Source organism: Seriola aureovittata, chromosome 3, assembly GCF_021018895.1.
Source record: "Seriola aureovittata isolate HTS-2021-v1 ecotype China chromosome 3, ASM2101889v1, whole genome shotgun sequence".
Taxonomy (NCBI): Eukaryota; Metazoa; Chordata; class Actinopteri; order Carangiformes; family Carangidae; genus Seriola; species Seriola aureovittata.
The window spans coordinates 17,780,702-17,798,976 of NC_079366.1; the positions used below are offsets into that span (position 1 = coordinate 17,780,702).

The window sequence follows — 18,275 nt, forward strand, 5'->3', positions numbered from 1 at the left end:
CCTCACACTACCTCTGTGCATGGATCTGTGTGAGCTACCACACTTACAATTAGCTATAAAAGGTTTTTGTTTCCTTTTTATCTTTCTTGCTGTCCACCTGCATTAGCTCTCTCTGACTCTTGGCCTCTCTCCTAGTGCTGTCTAGTTAGTTTCTCTAATCTTGTGTTAAATCAGTGTTAGAGTTAAATAACATCAGACAAAGCAGGAAGTTAGTTCTTCTACTCAGGAAATGGCTCCATGTTCTCCATTAGTGTAATGACTGCCTGTAGCTTTGGCAAATTCACACACAGGCCGGGAACCTTGTTAACAAAGCAGCTAATGGTTGCAATAATAGTACAGGCACACTGCTAATCTTATAACCCCATCGCAACTGCACTTTTCTTAACCTTTTCAACTTTTTTCCTAGGAACCGTCCAGCAGTGGAAGAAGAAGAGTCTAGCAGTGTCAACAGTGACCCAGAAGCAAAGGTAAAAAGCCTTTACCACAGCTTAAATTCAGTTCAAAGCATAATTCATAATTCACATCATTCTGCAGCTATTGCAATTTATCTGTTAGGAAAACATTGTGTGTACAGTACCTTCTAAAATTTTAAATGGTTTAAAATTAATTTTTGAATATCTTTGTGTGTCATTGTGACTTCTTTATGTTGCCTTTATGTAAAGTGTTAAAAAGAACTATATGTTGTGTGTGACTGGCACAGTACCTTCATTTTTATATCATCATCTTTTGCAGAATCTAAAGTTTGTCAGGTCACAGTTGTGTATACATGTGTTATGTAATCCAACTTTTTAACACTGGAATAGAATCAACATTCTCAGCAGACAAAGCTTCTTGTTTTGAAAGATGGAGTATGTATGTTTTAGTCTGTTGATGTCTTCAGCCTGTTTGTTTACTGATGGTGTTTATGTTGATCATGGTGGCTGTCTATGCGCCTCAGAGGGAAGAGTGAGAGCTAAACAAAACTGCCCCCCAGTGGTGAGACAGAGAAGTACAGTTCCATGCTGCACATTGGTGCATTAATTACTGAGGGCTCTTTAAAATCCAAACCTAAGATTCAAATGAGACATTTAAACGTTTAATCAAGGATCCGGCTCAATAAAATATATTACTCAGTACAAATGTCACGCCCATTGGGCTGGTACTGTTACCAGCAAATGTCAGCCCAAGGTATAAATTCAATTTGGAATCCAACTAATTAAACTGAAAAATAGGTTATTTATCTGGCCTGATACAGAATCATTTCATTCTGTCACAAACCACAGCAGATTGCTGGAAGGCTAAAATACATTCCAAGGTGTGTGTGTGTTGTTCCCACAGATGGCTGAATAGGTCTAAAGCATTGCAGATTAGAGTTTAAAGCCAGCACTCGGCTTGATGACGTGGTGCTGATTTGGCTGTCTAGTGTCGGTTTCCCTCTGTGTGTTTGTCTGGCAGAAATTCACAATCCTTAGCAACAGTGACATTGTGATGAATACCAGACACAAACACAGACCTACAGTCAGGGCATCTGGTCGGGTAATGCACTCTGACACACACATCAATGGCAGCAAACAGCCCACTGCAGTATCAGGATTGGAACGGTGCCTTTCTATCTAGTAAGGGAGTTAAATACAAAGAAGACCTGGTCGATCACAATTTATATCTATGAAAGGCTAGAAGACTGACCAGAAAACTCCCGTACACACCAACTGCTGTTCAACTAAACAACCCTTAAATCATTAGGATAAAATCCTTGTTCTAATTAGTGCCTGCAAAAAAAAAAAAAAAAAAAATACACACATTTTTATAATTCAGATGGAATATAATCAAGGCTGCACAGTTAGTGTATCATGCAGCTGCTACCACCTGCTGGTCTGGATCAGTGACACAACTTTCACCAGATGTATAGCAACATGGAGAGACGCACTGTTGGAGTGTGTGTGTGTGTGTGTGTGTGTGTATGTGTGTATGCATGCAGTGTTTCCTGTGGATCAAGGTGTGGGGGGGTCACTGTGACTGGGTGGGGGGATAAGGCCCTCAATTGATGTTGACTCAAATTATCTGGTGATGAGAGGAGCTCAGAAGGATCCAGTCTTAAACCACTCAAACTGCTCGCAGACTCGGGTCTCGCTGATAATATCAAACATGTTTGATATTTCAGAGAATAAAATATAGATAAATATAGATGATTACGTTGGTTGCAGAGCAGCTGATGGTGTTGCCAAGCAATGGTAAACATTTCTAGCCCTTGAGGCTAACATTAGCTAGCATACTACTGTCGACAGGTATTAAAACTGACTGATAAAATCTGACCTCCAGTTCTCCCTGAAGAATAGACATCTGCTTCTACATGAAATCATGTGAGATCATGTGAGGTGGTACATTGCTCCATGAATGTTGCCTCTGGCACAATAATCTTAATAATATCCTGTATTATATGATGCGCTATTGATGTCAAATCTTGTAATGTGGTCATGTTTGAGATTAGATAGAGGAATATCTGTTTCTCCTTATGTGTGCGATGCAAACCACTTTTAAAACTGGTTAGGATTTTAAAACTCCTGTAGTCTGAGCCCGGGTTTAGATGATTGATCTTTTCTTTTTTTTTCTTTTTTGGCCATGGCAGAAAATATTTTGGCTTAACAGAGAAATGTTACCAACGGGAACACTGGTGTGTGAGTGAAAGAATGTTATCTGTTCAACATTTATTCTATACGAGAACCACTTTTCCCACAACAAACTATGACACCACGGGTCAGTGTGACAGTGACTCACTTTTCTGTCTCTCACTTCTGTCTTTGTTTGTCCCTCTCTGACCTCTTTCATCTTGGATCTCAGGTCTTTAGAGTGCTGTCTGAATGGACTGCTGAAATCAAATGAATACTTGATGAGGCCAGATGGATGGGTCTCTCTCCTTCCTTTCTTCCTCTCTACCAACATGCTTTGTTGTCTTCATCTGTTTACCTGTCTTTTAGTGTTTGTGGAGTGTTTGGCTTCACTCTCAGAATTTTTGCAAGTTCAAAACTGCAAGTGTATTTTAAGCACAATGGCATTGCTATTAAAGTCACACACACAAAGAGTGCCTAGTCTCTAGTAGACACTAAAACTAAAACAAATAGCTACTTATACGTGTGCAAAAATGTGATACATTTTTAAGTACTGTATTGTATGTAGCAGTGTCATCACTTGGTGTGTTTGTGTTTCCTTCAGTGTTTTGCAGTGCGCTCTCTGGGATGGGTGGAAATGGCTGAAGAGGACTTGGCTCCTGGAAAGAGCAGTGTTGCTGTTAACAACTGCATCAGACAGCTGTCCTACTGCAAGAACGACATCCGAGACACTGTCGGCATCTGGGGAGAGGTGAGAGGGAGAGTGCAGTCATACAGTTTGTGTGTATATGCATTTTGTTTTGGGTGCAAATAAAGGATGACAAGTTTGTAGTTGTTGGAAGTTAAAGATCTGGGGAGGAGGAGTACTTGTACAGATTTAAGAAGACGAATAAAGAGTGGAGGAGGAGCAAAAGAAAGAGCAACAGAAGTTAGCAGGGGCGACAGTCTTCTGAAATGTATGTCAAGACATGGAGGGAGGAGGGAGGAATGAAGAGAGGAAAGTAGAGCAATGGTAGGAAGTCTTTTCCTTCTCTCTGCGGTGGTTGTGTTTAATGTGAAACGACAGAACAGAGAGAACATCCCTCTTTCAATAGCCTTTTATCTCCCACCCCCTCTTTTTAGGGTTTGATAATTTATTTAGAGGCCTTCGAAGCCAAATAACACACACACACACACACACACACATTTATGCACCCTGCATGCAGACACAGGCATTTATACTTTATAGGCAAGTAAAAAGAAAATCGCCTGACCTTTAAAGGACTACGTTCTTTTGTAACACCCTGAGCTGTGGGAAATAAGGATTGTGTGATGAGATCTGAAGGATTTGTGTGTGTCTGTGTTTGTGTGTCTGTGTTTGTGTGTATTCAGGGGAAGGACATGTACCTGGTGCTGGAAAATAATATGCTGAACCTGGTTGACCCCATGGACCGCAGTGTGCTTCACTCTCAGCCAATCGCAAGCATCCGGGTCTGGGGCGTTGGCCGGGACAATGGCAGGTTAGTCAGCGTGACAACCTTTTTTTTTTCTTTGAAAATTCATAAAGTCCCCTGTGCTCACCTGTAACATTTCTGTAGTGTCAATATTATTAAATATTCCAGTGTTATTAACCAATCATCTGGACTCATTGGGGTGTAATATCCTTTTCTTGTTTAGGTTTAAATTTTTGAATAGTCAATGTGATAGATTAGTCACCGGTGTAAAGGAAGTCAATGGTGCATCACACACACACACACACACACACACACACACACTCAGTAAAAGGTCAGGGTACCAATTGAGGGCAGCAGACAGGTAGTGTGGTGACAGACAGAAGAGAGGAGTTAATGACTGATGATGAAGGGATGCTATTGAAAGATTAAGGATGAGAGGCAGAATGGCCTTTATTCTCTTTAAAACCCCACTCGACTGTCGGTCCCTCACTTTCACCTCAGCGTAGCGCAGCACAGCAGGCTTAACTGTCACTGTGCTGATCTGCTTCTGTCTTTGATGTTCTTCAGTGTAAGAATGTGAAGGAAAAACTAAGAACAAATGAGCTTCACAGGCCTTTCCTTCACATATGAAGTTTAAAATTAATTTCTAAATAAACACAGTGTGACGGTGCTGCTTGGCAAGCAGCAGGGGGCGCTGTGCACTGCTGCCCGCTGCATGCATGAAAGGATGCTGAATGTAGGTTATCAGGTACAGCCGGGTGATGTGGACTGGAGTGGTTGGTAGATGCTGTATAATTAGAGCTGGCATGTGGCTGCACATGTATGCATGCACACACACACACACACACACACACACAGACACACACACACACACACACACATGCAGGCAGGAGAAGAGGTAATGCTAAAAGCTCTTGGTATAAGCAGAACTGCAGAATTCTGTTGCCTCAGGGATCTTTCTCTTCTCTCATTCACTCACACTCGTATATGCAGTGGTGTATGTTACAGTATGTTTTTAAACTTACAATCACGCTGTCAGATAAAACGACTGTGCATTTTCCAAGTGCTTAACCTTTTTGTTTTTTTCCTACCATCCACATCATCTACATATATCGGGAGAGTGAGAGCAGTGGGAATACCTCAGCTGCAGCAGAGGGAGGAGGGGGAGGAGAGGAGATGGTTAGAGGGAGGGGAGGAGAGGGGTGTTTTGGCAGTGGAGAGGGAGAGAGGGGTATGAAGCTGCCAGAGGGAGAGGTATGGTTAGTGCTCACTGGGTGTGGAGCAGACAGGTTGAGGAGTTTGTGCACGTATGTCGTATCACCAGGAGTAGATGGTGTGAGTGTCTGAAGACGCTCCCGTATGCACAGGATTAACTGACAAAAATAGGAAAAGCAACCACTGTGAGTATATTTATATACCTCCATCTTACTTTACTTTTGTTTTATTATAAAGTAGCAGGAAAAGAAAGAGAAGCCACAGATGAGCATGATCAGGCCTCAGTCTGTAGGAATTGTCCTGAGCAGGTAGTTTGTGGCTTGAATTTTACAGCTGTTGTGAGGTGTGTATCTCAAAATATTACAGGAACTCAGGTGGAGTGCAAAACTCGGATGTGGGCGCATGTGTGGTGGCTTTGCTTGTGTTTGGTTGTGCTAATCTGAGTCTCTGGTATTTGAAAAAAGGAAAAGTATTTGTTTGTAATATAGAGAAGCTCCTAACGATGAAATGTGCAGCAGTTCAGCACTACAATGTAAGTGTAAAATATTTTTCTTCATCGTACTGAATGTGCATCTAAAATTCAGCCCCCGGTTTAGATTTTAAATACTTAAAATGTGTATGTAGCAATGCAAAAATACCAGTGGAAGAAATTAGTTTTTGTTTTTATTTATTTATGGGTTGTTGCACTTTGAAGATATTAGAGGGATGTAGTAGCAGCAGCCACGTTTCAATATTATGGAATTTGAAACCTGATTGGTGCAGGGATTCTCCCTTTATCTCTGTCTCTCTCTCTCTTTCTTTGTCACACACACTCGCACACTCTTATGGATACACCCGTGATAAAGCTTGGAGTGGTCTCCCCATGTGCTACGATACACATTATCGCCATGAAGATTACAGATTCTCACAGCAACCTTGACATTTTCAGGGGCGTCTGCATGATGATAAGATTATATTCAACATTAGATACCCATCCACCCCCCACCCCCCTCCAACCCCCACCCCATCCCTCCCTCTGCCTCCTATCTTTCCTCCTCATCTAGGTGTTTTATTCTGTGCTCATCTTTATGCTTTTATCTTTACCGTGTACATAGTCGCAGTTCACTGCCAGTTTCCTCCCCCACTGTTTCACATGTCTCCCATTATATTCTTTACTCTTCTCACTCCCCCCTCTCAGCAACTTCCTTTGTATATCAGTTTTAGAAACTCCCAGCCTATTTCATTCATTTCGTCCAGGAAACACAAACCATCAGCGGCCAATTAAAACTAATTGCGCCCAACTAGAACATCTCTGTCCTGCTATTCCTCCCCTCTCTCTCCTTTTCTCTCTCTCTCTCCTTTTCTCTCTCTCTCTCTTTCTGTCTGTCTCTCTCTCCCCTTCGCACCTCATTCACTTTCTATCATTTTTTTCATATGTTTCACCTCAAGGTTAAGTATGCATTAGAATTACCTGCAGGGCTGCTTTGACCCCTTCAACCCCACACGCACACATACATATGGAAACGGTATAAGCAATGACTGTGGCACTCAAGGTTAATTCTCTATGTGTGTCAGTGGGTCTGTTTGTCACTCTTACCTCCTGTCCTGCAGTAGGGGGCAAGTACAATGGATTTTTTTTCTCTTTTTTTTCTACTAACTGTCTGCCTTTCCTCCCTTGCTTCCTTGGACACAGAGAGAGGTAAACACATTCTCTCCTTTCATCCCCCGACCCTCCTCTAGTATCTCTCCATCATCTCTGTCATTCCTTATTGTTTAATTTCCTCTGCGCCCCTTTTTTTCTCGTCTTCAAACTGGCTCTTGATGTACTGTACCATTGTGCGCACACACTTAAAGATGTAGGAAATGAAGGTGACCTCCTCTGTCCGTCTCTGTCCACAAGCAATTTTTTTTTTTTAAGTATGCACACTCATACATCTTTTGTTGAGAGTTTCTCCTCAGGGTCTCAGCTCAGAAATCTTGTTAACCCTCAGGCCTGTGTTTCCTATTGCATGGCATACTGAAGCATACGTCTTGAAGGAAGTTATTCAGATTGGTTTTTGTGTGTGTTTTTGAATGACGTAAATCGTGTGTGTGTGTGTGTGTGTGCGTGTGCATGTGTGCTGTGCTGGTTTAATTTGGTGCAGCTATAATTCTTCTTCACAATATTCTATGTCTTCATTCCTCTCTCCCTCCGTCTACTTTCCTTCTTCTTTTCATTCCCTCTATTCAGCGGAGTTAGATTGTTTTCAGCTCCAGTGGGCCCAGGGGAAAGTTCTTCCCTGCTGTCACTCTGTTCAGCTCCCTCTTGCATCACGCTGCTCTATTGATCTCTGGGGTCCATCAACCTGCATGCGTGTGTGTATATGTGTGTGTGTGTCTGTGTGTGTGTGTCCTGTATTCATCAGACTGATAAAGGTCAGCTCATCTCTCATGTCATCTCCGAGAGCTGTCAGTCTCAAAAGTGGACACGCACTCACACGCACATACACACATCAAAAGTACACAAAACTGCTTCATCATTTATCTTTCTTGTCTCAAAGTTGTGCTGAAAATAGCCCAACAAACCCTCCTCTTATCTTCATCCCCCTGGTGTTTTTCTCCTTTCCGTGTGTCTTCACTAACCCTGTGTTTTCCTCTTTCCCAGGGATTTTGCATATGTGGCGAGGGATAAAAACACCAGGATCCTGAAATGTCATGTGTTCCGCTGTGACACGCCAGCCAAAGCCATCGCCACCAGTCTGCATGAGATCTGCTCCCGGGTGAGTGATTCAGGCTGGAGGAGGCTGCGGACATGAGGCCAAGTTTGGATTTGGCAAGTGGGCTCAGATGAAGCGTTGACTTGTTGGCAGAACGTTTCTCCTACCACTAAATAGGGAAAGCTGGAAGACAAGAAAAATGTGTTTATGGTTATTATCACGATTCATTTTTACATAAAAACCGACCTGAAACCTGCCAAAAATAAGAAAATAGCACCAACTTCCAAAACAAAATGCTCAGTCTCAAAAATGCTTGTATTGTTTTATCATATTAAACAAATGTATTGTTTTATCATATGACACAGTGGAGGCACACATTTTAATCCTTGCACAGAGTGTCTGCTTTCCATCCAAGATTCAACTCATCTAAATATCAGGCAATACAAAGTATTTTTCTACCAAAACACAGTTATCAGAGAGCTTTCTCTGCACTGCGTGACCACTCTTAGGTGAATACAGATGAATATAAACAGGTCTAGAAGAACAGTATTTTGTCTGCTTTCTTCACTGAACCCACTTGGAATTAACACACTCCACTTTTGCTCTAATAAAACAAATTTATAGCTTTGGAATTTTAATACAATGTTGGAGAGGCGCTTTCTTTATTTATATAGACTCACAATTTGGTGTTGAGTTCAGTTCTGTGTAGAATAAAAGATTATTTCTGACTTTCTTTCTTGTGCATACACACCCTGTTTGACCACCAACTTAAACAATATTTGTTCTTGAAATGTCATTCTTTAGAGAGAAAAGGAGACGTTTGTCTTCACAGCCTTCATATTCATACTCACTGCCCCACATTTTACAGTCAACCTATTGTATAGATCATTGTGACTGTTTAATACAGACTTGTCACACAAAAAAAGGATAAATAAAGAAAGGCAAAGACAGGGGTTGCTCAGATGCAGATTTGCTGTGACAAACTCTCTGATTAAGGACATGTATAATTTATGTGTGGTGTTTATGTGTGTGTGGATGATCTTTCCTGTTTTCATCTGTGTGGTTCTGTGATTGCATGTGTTTTCTTTGTGAGAAGTGCTGCAGGAAAAGCTTTTACCCTGCTTTGGAAAAGGGAGTGTGACCTGGTTAATGTGTGTGTGAGTGTGTATGAGTGTATTTGTGTGTGTGTGTGTGTGTGTGTGTGGGTGCTCCCCAGGTGAAACGGGTAGACGTTTTGACAGTATCAGGGGCGAAGCTGCTCTAGGTTTTCCTCAGCTCTTTCTTGTTGACTCTTTCATCTTTTTTCCCTCCCTCATCTTGCACTTTCTCACATTTTGTCTCATCGCCCTCCTCCCCTGTGTCTCTGACATGTTATACCAATTCTGCTGTTTTTACGAGCTATTTCCTCATATTTCTGTACCTGCTTTAGCTCTGCTCCCCCCCCCCCCCTCTCTCACTCTAACTCTCGCTCTCTCTCTCCAGATAATGACAGAGAGAAAGAATGCCAAAGCGATGGCAGGAGGCTCTCTCCAGGACAGGATGCAGGCAGGACTAGATCTCCCTTTACAAGGTAGGCTTCATACAGTACCCCTGTGTGTGTGCGTGTGCGTGTGTGTGCGTGTGTGTGCGTGTGTGTGCGTGTGTGTGTGTGTGTGTGTGTGTGTGAGTGAATGTGATAAGTGAGGGGTTATCACTTCTCTGGCACACTGGATGCATTCAAACTGGTCATTTGCAAGAGCAGAGAATCTAAAAAAAAAAAAAATAGCTGTGTTTCATCACATTGTCCAAAATCAACACGAGTTAGAAACCGGAGCATGACGGCAGTTTGATGAATACTGTATTGGCCTGAATGTAAGACAGTATTTTTTTTGGTTAGGCTAGTGAGTGTTTCAAGTATGTTCATGGTGAGTCAGTTAGTCACCAAAAGTGTTTCTTGAGTCCAGTTTACCTTGCAGGCGTTCCTGAACACTCATGTAACGTGTTATGGTGCCACAGAGGCAATGAAATAATGACAACTGCAAACCAGTGTCCCAGCGTCCCCCAACACTTGCGCTGCTGAAGGGAACCAGGGAGAAAATCTGTTCAACCAGCCAAGATGAAAAATGCTGTCAGAGAAAATCTCATAATGAAGGTCGTCCTATATTTGGAATCATTAAAATCAATCTATGTATTTTGGAAGATCCACATCCATGACTTTGAGTAAGTGATGGATGGATGTTACTATTTGACCTTAAAGGTGTCCTACGGATTTCTCTTGTAAACAAAATGTGCAGTCAGTGTTACTCACCACAATGTCTTGTCTTGAATGCACGTCCTTCCTCATGAAAAGAAAAAAAAGAAAAACTGTTTAAATCCATATTTCTTGTAGTTTTCTTCTTCCTTGCCTTTCGCATATTTCTTCCTTTCATTATGCATTACCTTTGCCAACTGTCGACATGCACATGCACAATACAAACAAAGCAAGGATCCGCTTGTAAAAACATTGCTCCATAGCTCTACAACTAGGGTACCATTAACAGTTGTTTGCAGTTTACAGAGGAGTTGATGGTCCAGTGTTTATTATCTGACTTTGCGATGATCAGATTTACAGAGTAGACATGGAGTGTGTTCCTTATATACTTGTATAACCAGACAGATGTAGCCAGCCAAGGGATGTTGGTGGCAGTGAGACACACTTTGTTGTACTTTCAGGAGACAGCGTAGGAGAGAAGTGTATAGCTCACATACACACATATATATATTTGAACAAATAGCTGTTTTGTAATAAAAAAAAGAAACAACTGGTTCTCTCATTTAGCCATACACGTGATAACAGGCTATCTCTTTCACCAGTCACTGTTTTCTCTCCTTGTCACTCTGCCAGAGAGAAATAATTGGCTGTACTGCACCATGTCGTTTACATAAACATATGTGACAAGTCCAAAGAAAAGCAGTGTCCTTTTATAAAATGCTAACTTGCAGTAATTAGCAGATAGGTGTGAAAAACTCTATCTTTAAGTCATCTTTCAAAAGCAGAGTTAAAGAATTGCTCTAACTTCTTTTGCATCACATGGAGGGATGCCTTAAGGAGAAAAAAATGTGTGTTTTTTGGCAAAGCGAATAATGTTAAAGAAAACTAAACAAACACACGGACCAGAATGACTTAACATCACAGCCATTATTCAGTCAGTGGAATTTCTTATCCTTCATCTAGAAATGTTGTGACATTTAGATCTGGATGCCAGCAGGACAAGAGTGAGTATCCAAATATTGAGCTGGCAGGCCACGCTTGAGGAACAATCTCCAAATGTTTATCGGTAGTTATCTACACGAAGTTAAATGTTTATTCTTATGAGCAGCTATTAAATGTGTGTGCGGCTTCGCCCCAGCAGAGTTCCCCACACCAAAGACAGAGCTGGTTCAGAAGTTTCAGGTGCTCTACCTTGGGATGTTGCCCGTGGCCAGACCAATAGGTGAGTTTGATACACAAACGCACACAAACATACCCATGCACACTGTAATGTAATGCAAAGTATATGCTGTAGGTTGATGTTGAGTGTTTGACAGTATGATTTCAATGATGTTTTTAATTTAAATGTTAATTTTTGGTTTGTTTTTAACATCTTCTGGTCCAGGAATGGACATACTGAACGGAGCTATAGACAGTCTAATTGGTTCTTCCAACAAAGAGGACTGGACTCCAGTAGCTCTCAACGTGGCAGATGCTACTGTCACCATCAGCAAAGACAAGGTCAGACACACAACTGCTGTTGCCCTTGTACATATCTTTACATATCCACTTTCCCCAGTTTCCCTTATTTTGCTCGGTAACAGTTGCAGAGGTTTGGCTTATTATTGGGAGATTTTGACGCAACTTCCTTTGTAGAGAACAACCGCCGTTCCCTTAAAGCGGAGATTCATAAGTTCCTGTACATTGTTGCCCTCTTCGGTAGCGAAAGGTAATTAAATTGATGTACGGGCAACAACAACTTCTGTTTAAGGAGCAACTTTGTTTGTTGTCAGATAAGGACAAGGAGACTTACAGCAGTGTTGTCTAAATTCAACAACAACACAACAACCATTTATTTCCAACTGCGTTTTTCTGTTGTCTTTGCACTTTTCTAATGAATTAATTTCAATGTGTTAAATTACAAAAATAGTGGATTGTCAACCAGAAAGGTAGCAAACTGCTACCAGGGTAATGAATGAATGAGTGAACTGCAGCTCACAGACAACAGCTCCACTCATCTTAAATTTGCATATTAAGTCGTCACAATGATCAACCATGCGGATGACATAAAATTACTTTTTTTTTTTTTCCCCTCCTTTCATTTAAATAAGTTATGGATTTCAGCTTTAACAGAAAGGCACTTAAAGCCCAGCTGCTCCAGTGGACCTGTTTATTAGGAGGCTGCAGTTTTAATGGGTTGCTTCCCTGTATGGATTTGTGTAACTCTTTGAAGCACAGAAAAATGTCGCATGATTGTGTTTTTTGATTCTGCCATGTTTCAGAAGAACAGTTAACTAAGGTAAATACAAGTAAATGTGAATTATAAATGTCTCCCATCTGCATGTCTGTGACATCGTGGCTAATCTCACACACACACACACACACACACACACACACCAATGTTTCTGACCAGGATGAAGAGGAAGTGCTGGTGGAGTGTCGTGTGCGTTTCCTGTCTTTCATGGGGGTTGGACGTGACGTGCACACGTTTGCCTTCATCATGGACGCTGGCGGGCATCGTTTTGACTGTCACGTGTTCTGGTGCGAGCCTAACGCTGGGAGTGTGTCGGAGGCTGTACAGGCAGCTTGTATGGTGAGTCACTGATCGAGAAGACAGGAGCTGAAAACACAACAGCAATACTCTGAGCCTGCTCTTACTGGGTTAGTTATGGAATGAAGGAATTTCCCAACGTGCACTTAGATCCACCTTTAAATTTCAAATGAAAATTGTGTAATCTGTGTAATTGTAACAAAACCATGAATGCTAACTCAGTTTTAAATTTGTGTCAAGTGGTCACCTTAGTCTTGAGACTGTATTGAGAGTAGAGAGTACTGCACTGTAAAGAGGTTAGGAGGTTGTTAACACACACAACCCAGAAAATTCAAGCGTAAAACAAACAAATGAATTTATATATGTGTAACCTTATTATAACCTGATGGTTTTATGAAAAGGGCCTCTCATTCCTAATGCAAAAATGCTTGAATCTAGCAAATCTTATTTAAGCCACCACCATCCACTGGAAGTACAGGCAGGCGTAGACATATAGAGCCTCTCTCTCTGTGAGTGAATGTCCTTGACTATAGTTTAGTCTGGGTTTAGTTTTTCAGTCTTGACAGATGGGTGTTTTACCGTTCAACCGATATGTTCTGTTCAGGTTGTAATGGGACCCTCTGTCAAAGCGCTGTTGGTGTAAAACATGCATTAAAATCAAGAGAAGCCACTTAAAGTGAAAATATAGTGCTTTCAGCATCCTTTGTCTCTGAAAGAGGATGTCCTTGCAAGTTATCTGGGATAGATTTTCTGTTTAAAGTTAAGTGTTTAAATTGTATTACATGTTGTCTTTGCTTTGCAAGAAAAGTTTTCAAAGAGGACACATGTCCACTGACTTAGTCACCCTATGATGCCTTTCATGTGTTTTTATTTTATCATTATAATGTCCATAATCACTGCCCAGAGTGCCCTCTGTGGTGTTTCTGCTCTAATGCAGCCCATTAGTGGAGGTTACTCATCTTCCTCGTCTCTGCTGTGTGTGAGTCACAAGATTAGTCGACCGCTGGCTGGGCTATTGATCACACATCAGAACTTTGGATATATGAACACACACACACACATACACACACTAAAACTGATTCACTGTGACAAGAGGCATCAGTCATTATTATTGATCACAGCTAGCTGCCTGCACCAGTCCAGCTTTCCTTCTTTCTCGCTCACTCCCACACACACACACACACACACACATACACACACACACACACACACACACACACACACACACACACACACACACACACACACACACACACACACACACACACACACACACACCCCTTCACAGTCCTGTACTGAGCAGTTGTAACTCTCTGTTATTTACACTATGTCTCTCTCCCCTGCCCTTTCTCCCTCCCACTCTCCCTCAGCTGCGGTACCAGAAGTGTTTGGTCGCTCGACCCCCCTCCCAGAAGGCCTGCGGTTCGTTGCCACCTGGTGACTCAGTGTCCCGTCGGGTCTCGACCAGCGTGAAGAGAGGGGTCCTGTCTCTCATCGACACCCTCAAACAGAAGAGACCCGTCACCGAGTTGCCACAGTAACCACGGCGAAGCACTACCGACTCCCTGCCACAACCCCCAGTCACCATGGTAACTAGTCACATTGCTGCCAAAACCCGTCGCCACCACAGACCCCAGTAACCACTGAAACACAGCAAAGCCCCAGGGTTTGGGAAACCATGTCACGATACCTTCGCTTTTCTGGAGCAACTTGGAATTTCAACTCAAGAGTTTTATCAACTCTTGAGCAGCAATTCAAGTCTGTTTCCTCAAAATAACTAAGATGATTAAAGACTCAACCCCCACATCAAGAAGGAACAACCACGAGAAACTTCTGAATGACGATCGTAACGGTGTTGGTGTACATAGAAGTAACTCTCATCCCCCTCAGCACAGAGAAGGAGTGCGGAGAAGAGAGCAAATATTGAAGTAGGAAGTGCTCCTTCAAGCACAGCACGTGTGATGAGTGAGCTCATTGCTGCCCAAACTGCTGATCTCTCCGTGATCTTATTGTATTTGTGTCTATGCCTGTGCTGCCAGCATGACCTTGCACACCTGGCCACATCCCGCTGTCAATTCACCTGGTTGTCCTGTTAGTCTGTAGTGGCTTTCCCCCCCTCTGTCCCTCGTTCTCATTATCCTCAGTAGCCTGTAACATACAAGTTAGTGAGTCAATGGAAGGAAGGAATCATGAAAGCCATCATGTCTGATTTTCGTGTCTGATCAGTAAGCAATGAACAAAAGAAAGAAGGGAGCTGCTACAGGCTAAAGAGTTTTGGCCATTACAGTCCACACACTCATCTGTTCAACTGATCCTGCATGAAATTTTTATAGAAAGGTGAATCATACTAGACGATATCAATACACTGCTGCTGCTTTCAGAGACTGAAGGGGTGAGAAATCAGAAGCCACATTGTTTATCCTGTGTTCTTATCTCTTTTTTTCTCATCAACTGTGCAAGAATCAGCCTGGAGGGGTTTAAACGAGCGGTGACCTTTCACCCGAGAACATCCTACATATGCTTTATGTTTACATCTCGTTTTTATTCCTCTGTTATCCCTCAGAAAATGACAGACGATAGCCATAGTGGAGGAAGAGACGCAGGGATGGACAGTGTTAGCCCTCTCTCCTCTGCTCCCCTGCGTTCTGGTAAACAGTACTAGACTGCTGCTCCAAACACGGAGACGTCAGCATGCTGCTGCTGCTGCTGCTCTTTGATACACATGCTGGAGGAAATTTGACTTTAAATCCCACCTCAGTATCAGTCCTCAGAGACCTCTTGTCCACTAATAAAAGAGGATTGGCAGCATAGGAAAGCCTGGAGGGAGAAAAAGAAGACTTGAGGAATGTGTTTTTATACCTGGGTATGGTTGCGATAATGTTGTCTGAACTGTGAGGAGGTGAGAAGGAGAGAGCGATTTTATCTCCAGCCAACAGAGAGACATGTTGACTTAAATCAACAGGACTTTCCTGGGCTGCTTTCTGTCTGTCTCCAGGGTTCTGTTCACTTGAATGCGCCTTCCATTTTTTCTTTCATTGCCTACTTACTTACTGTACACCTACTTTCATCAGTGCCACAAGATCACATGCTTCTTTCTCTGTTTTTTGTGTTTTTTTTCCTCACACAAATCTCAACTATTCACTTCTAGCTCCTTATTATCACACATCCAACAAGCTTGGATGTATGATAATTTCTAGTGAAGTTCTTTATTGTAACAGGTAGATGCTGAACATCTGACCTTTTGCTAAACCGCCTGTCAAGCTTTGGATCTCTCCACATGCAGAAACGGTGTGGACAGGGCAGGAGTAAGAGAGACACTCGCTATCTAACAGTTTGAATGGTGGAGTCTCTTTCGTGGCTTTTTCCAAATCCAAAATCAAAACAGCACAGTTGAAAGGAATGGAATAAAGCATGTGTTTATATGCTATAACGTAAATGTCAAACAGTATGCTCGGTTAACTGACTTGATACATACAGTAGTAATTTCCGAAAGGCAAAGAGCATGTCATTTGGTAGAGACACTTACCATTTTCATGGAGGTATTTCCAGAATCCCAAAAGGTTTCTTTAACCATCTGGATGAAAAAAAAATCATTAGTTCGCTGAATGATAAAAGTTGTTTATGAGTCAAAACAAAGATGGCAGCCAGCCAACTACCTGGACAGAGAGAGTCTCAAATCTTTTTTATCATTCAGCAGATGGAAGATTTTTTTTTTTTTTCGTTGAAGGAGTCTTTGGGGATTCTGAAAAAACTGTCAGCTCAGTGTGTTGTTGAACCAGCTTCTGTGTTAGTCATCTTTTAGAGAAACCAGTTGTTAACTCTGTGACCTGGATGTACAGTATGCTACAGTAATATAGAAAAACATGCGCTCAGGACTGGAACGTCCATCCTGTAGGAGCCACAATGACGGTCTAACAGAGTGCAGAGTAATGTCCTGCTGTTTGTTTAATGTGGGAAATTTATACTCCACCAGCTTCAGCCAAACTCTTGAACATGAACCTAAATCCACACACTGTTGCTTTCCAAGTATGTTTTTTCTATAATCAGCATCATCCAAGGATTATGTTAGAATAACATTATTAATATATAATTATATATAATTACATCTTCGTTTATATAACTGCACTGCTGTTCCTTAATTGCCATGTGAGTTACATTATCATCAGCTGGTGATACTGACTTTTTGCGAAGGGAAATGCAGCTTTAGTGTCTGTCTTTTAGCACAATCTTGTGTATTACCCATCAAGTGCATATTCAGGAGCGCTTTTACTAGGATCTAGTTTAAAAATTAGTCAGTTTGAGAAAAATTGAATAGCAATCTTTAACTAACTCAGAGTTGCAGCTTATGGTAGGTGCAAACAGCTGATTAAATCTGCTAGTTTATCTTTCAGCCGACAAAATGCACAGTCGATAGTTAGAAAGGAGAGGCTGCTTTATTTGTTTCTGTGTGTGAAAGAACCATTAATTCATTACTGCGGATTTCGAGAGTGAAATCTTCCATTGTCGTTGTAACCTGATAAGTGCTGTGTGAGAAAGGACAGCTGGACAGGCGTAGCAACAGGACTTCGTGAATGGTCAGATTGTTACAGCTGAAGCTGTGACCTGCTTGTTCTCTGTTAATATTCAACTCAACATTTAACATACAGAGGAAGGAACTAGGAGTGTAATTGAGATTTTGTTGAGAAAACTCAGCCATGTCACCTTCTTTTGTCACAAGGATGTTGAAATATGAATGAGATGACTAAAATGTGTTGTGTACATAAAATCCATTTAATGTAATATTTGGCATTAATCATTGTTATAAGCTATCTTTTCATTTTTGAATGTCTTTAGTTTTTCTATTATTTTTCTTGAAATGAAATGCCTTTTTTGACAACTCACCAAATGGCCAAAGTGTAAAATACTGATATACATTGTTGTAGATAAGAAAAATACGAGAGCAAATAATGACAACAGGAGAGGTGATTGGAAATTTTCACAGTTGTCACTTAAGTTGATACTGAATTTAACTGAGCAATTATCTATGCATTCTTTTGATCTCGAGAAATGGAAAGTCATAAAAAGCCTTGCATGCCCTTGGACGGTTGAAAGAGCGACTGTATGTACTGAACAGAAATATTTTTTATTTTATTTATTCTATTTTATAAAGGTATATACTGATTTTATTAGTTGGGGCAAGTAAAGTCTCTTGACTCAGTGTCGTTGTCTCAGTCTCTGGTTAACTCACAATGCTACAACAAGCGCCGCTTTGCAGAAAAAGGCAGATAAAGGAATATATCTTCACCTTGTACAGTGCCCTGAGAGCTGGAGGTCCACTGCTGGTCTGAACAGGAGGAGTGAAAGGTGAGGAGGAAGACGATGATGATGATGATGATGGTAACAGCAGTGGACTCCCAGCGTCTCTGTCAAGCTCACATACATAAACAACAACAACAAAAACACACACACACACACTCCATTTCCCACAGATGGATGTGCTGGCTTCCGTTTGCTGCTCACTGATTTGTACACTTTATCAATGTAACCAATTGTGAGAATAAACAGCATTATAAAATACACCACCTGGCTTTTGTGTGTCTGTGTTAGGGCTTCAAGCAATGATTATTT

At 41.6% G+C, this 18,275-nt stretch overlaps 1 protein-coding gene across 9 annotated transcripts in view; it reads left to right on the forward strand.

Moving 5' to 3' along the window:
* apbb2b (amyloid beta (A4) precursor protein-binding, family B, member 2b) overlaps positions 1-18,226 on the forward strand; it is a 49,806-nt gene extending 31,580 nt beyond the window's left edge. For 5 of the 9 annotated variants that reach the window (XM_056371274.1, XM_056371279.1, XM_056371281.1 and 2 more), the window contains 9 exons: positions 407-467; positions 3,190-3,336; positions 3,957-4,084; positions 7,857-7,971; positions 9,391-9,478; positions 11,277-11,359; positions 11,516-11,638; positions 12,531-12,710; positions 14,039-18,226. In XM_056371274.1, the coding sequence (XP_056227249.1) occupies positions 407-467; positions 3,190-3,336; positions 3,957-4,084; positions 7,857-7,971; positions 9,391-9,478; positions 11,277-11,359; positions 11,516-11,638; positions 12,531-12,710; positions 14,039-14,209 (1,096 nt within the window). In that variant the 3' untranslated portion in view covers positions 14,210-18,226. Of the gene's footprint in view, positions 1-406; positions 468-3,189; positions 3,337-3,956; positions 4,085-7,856; positions 7,972-9,390; positions 9,479-11,276; positions 11,361-11,515; positions 11,639-12,530; positions 12,711-14,038 lie in introns of all 9 variants that reach the window. The other 4 variants (XM_056371278.1, XM_056371282.1, XM_056371277.1 and 1 more) reach the window with 3 other exon arrangements.
* The last annotated feature ends 49 nt before the right edge of the window (positions 18,227-18,275 follow it).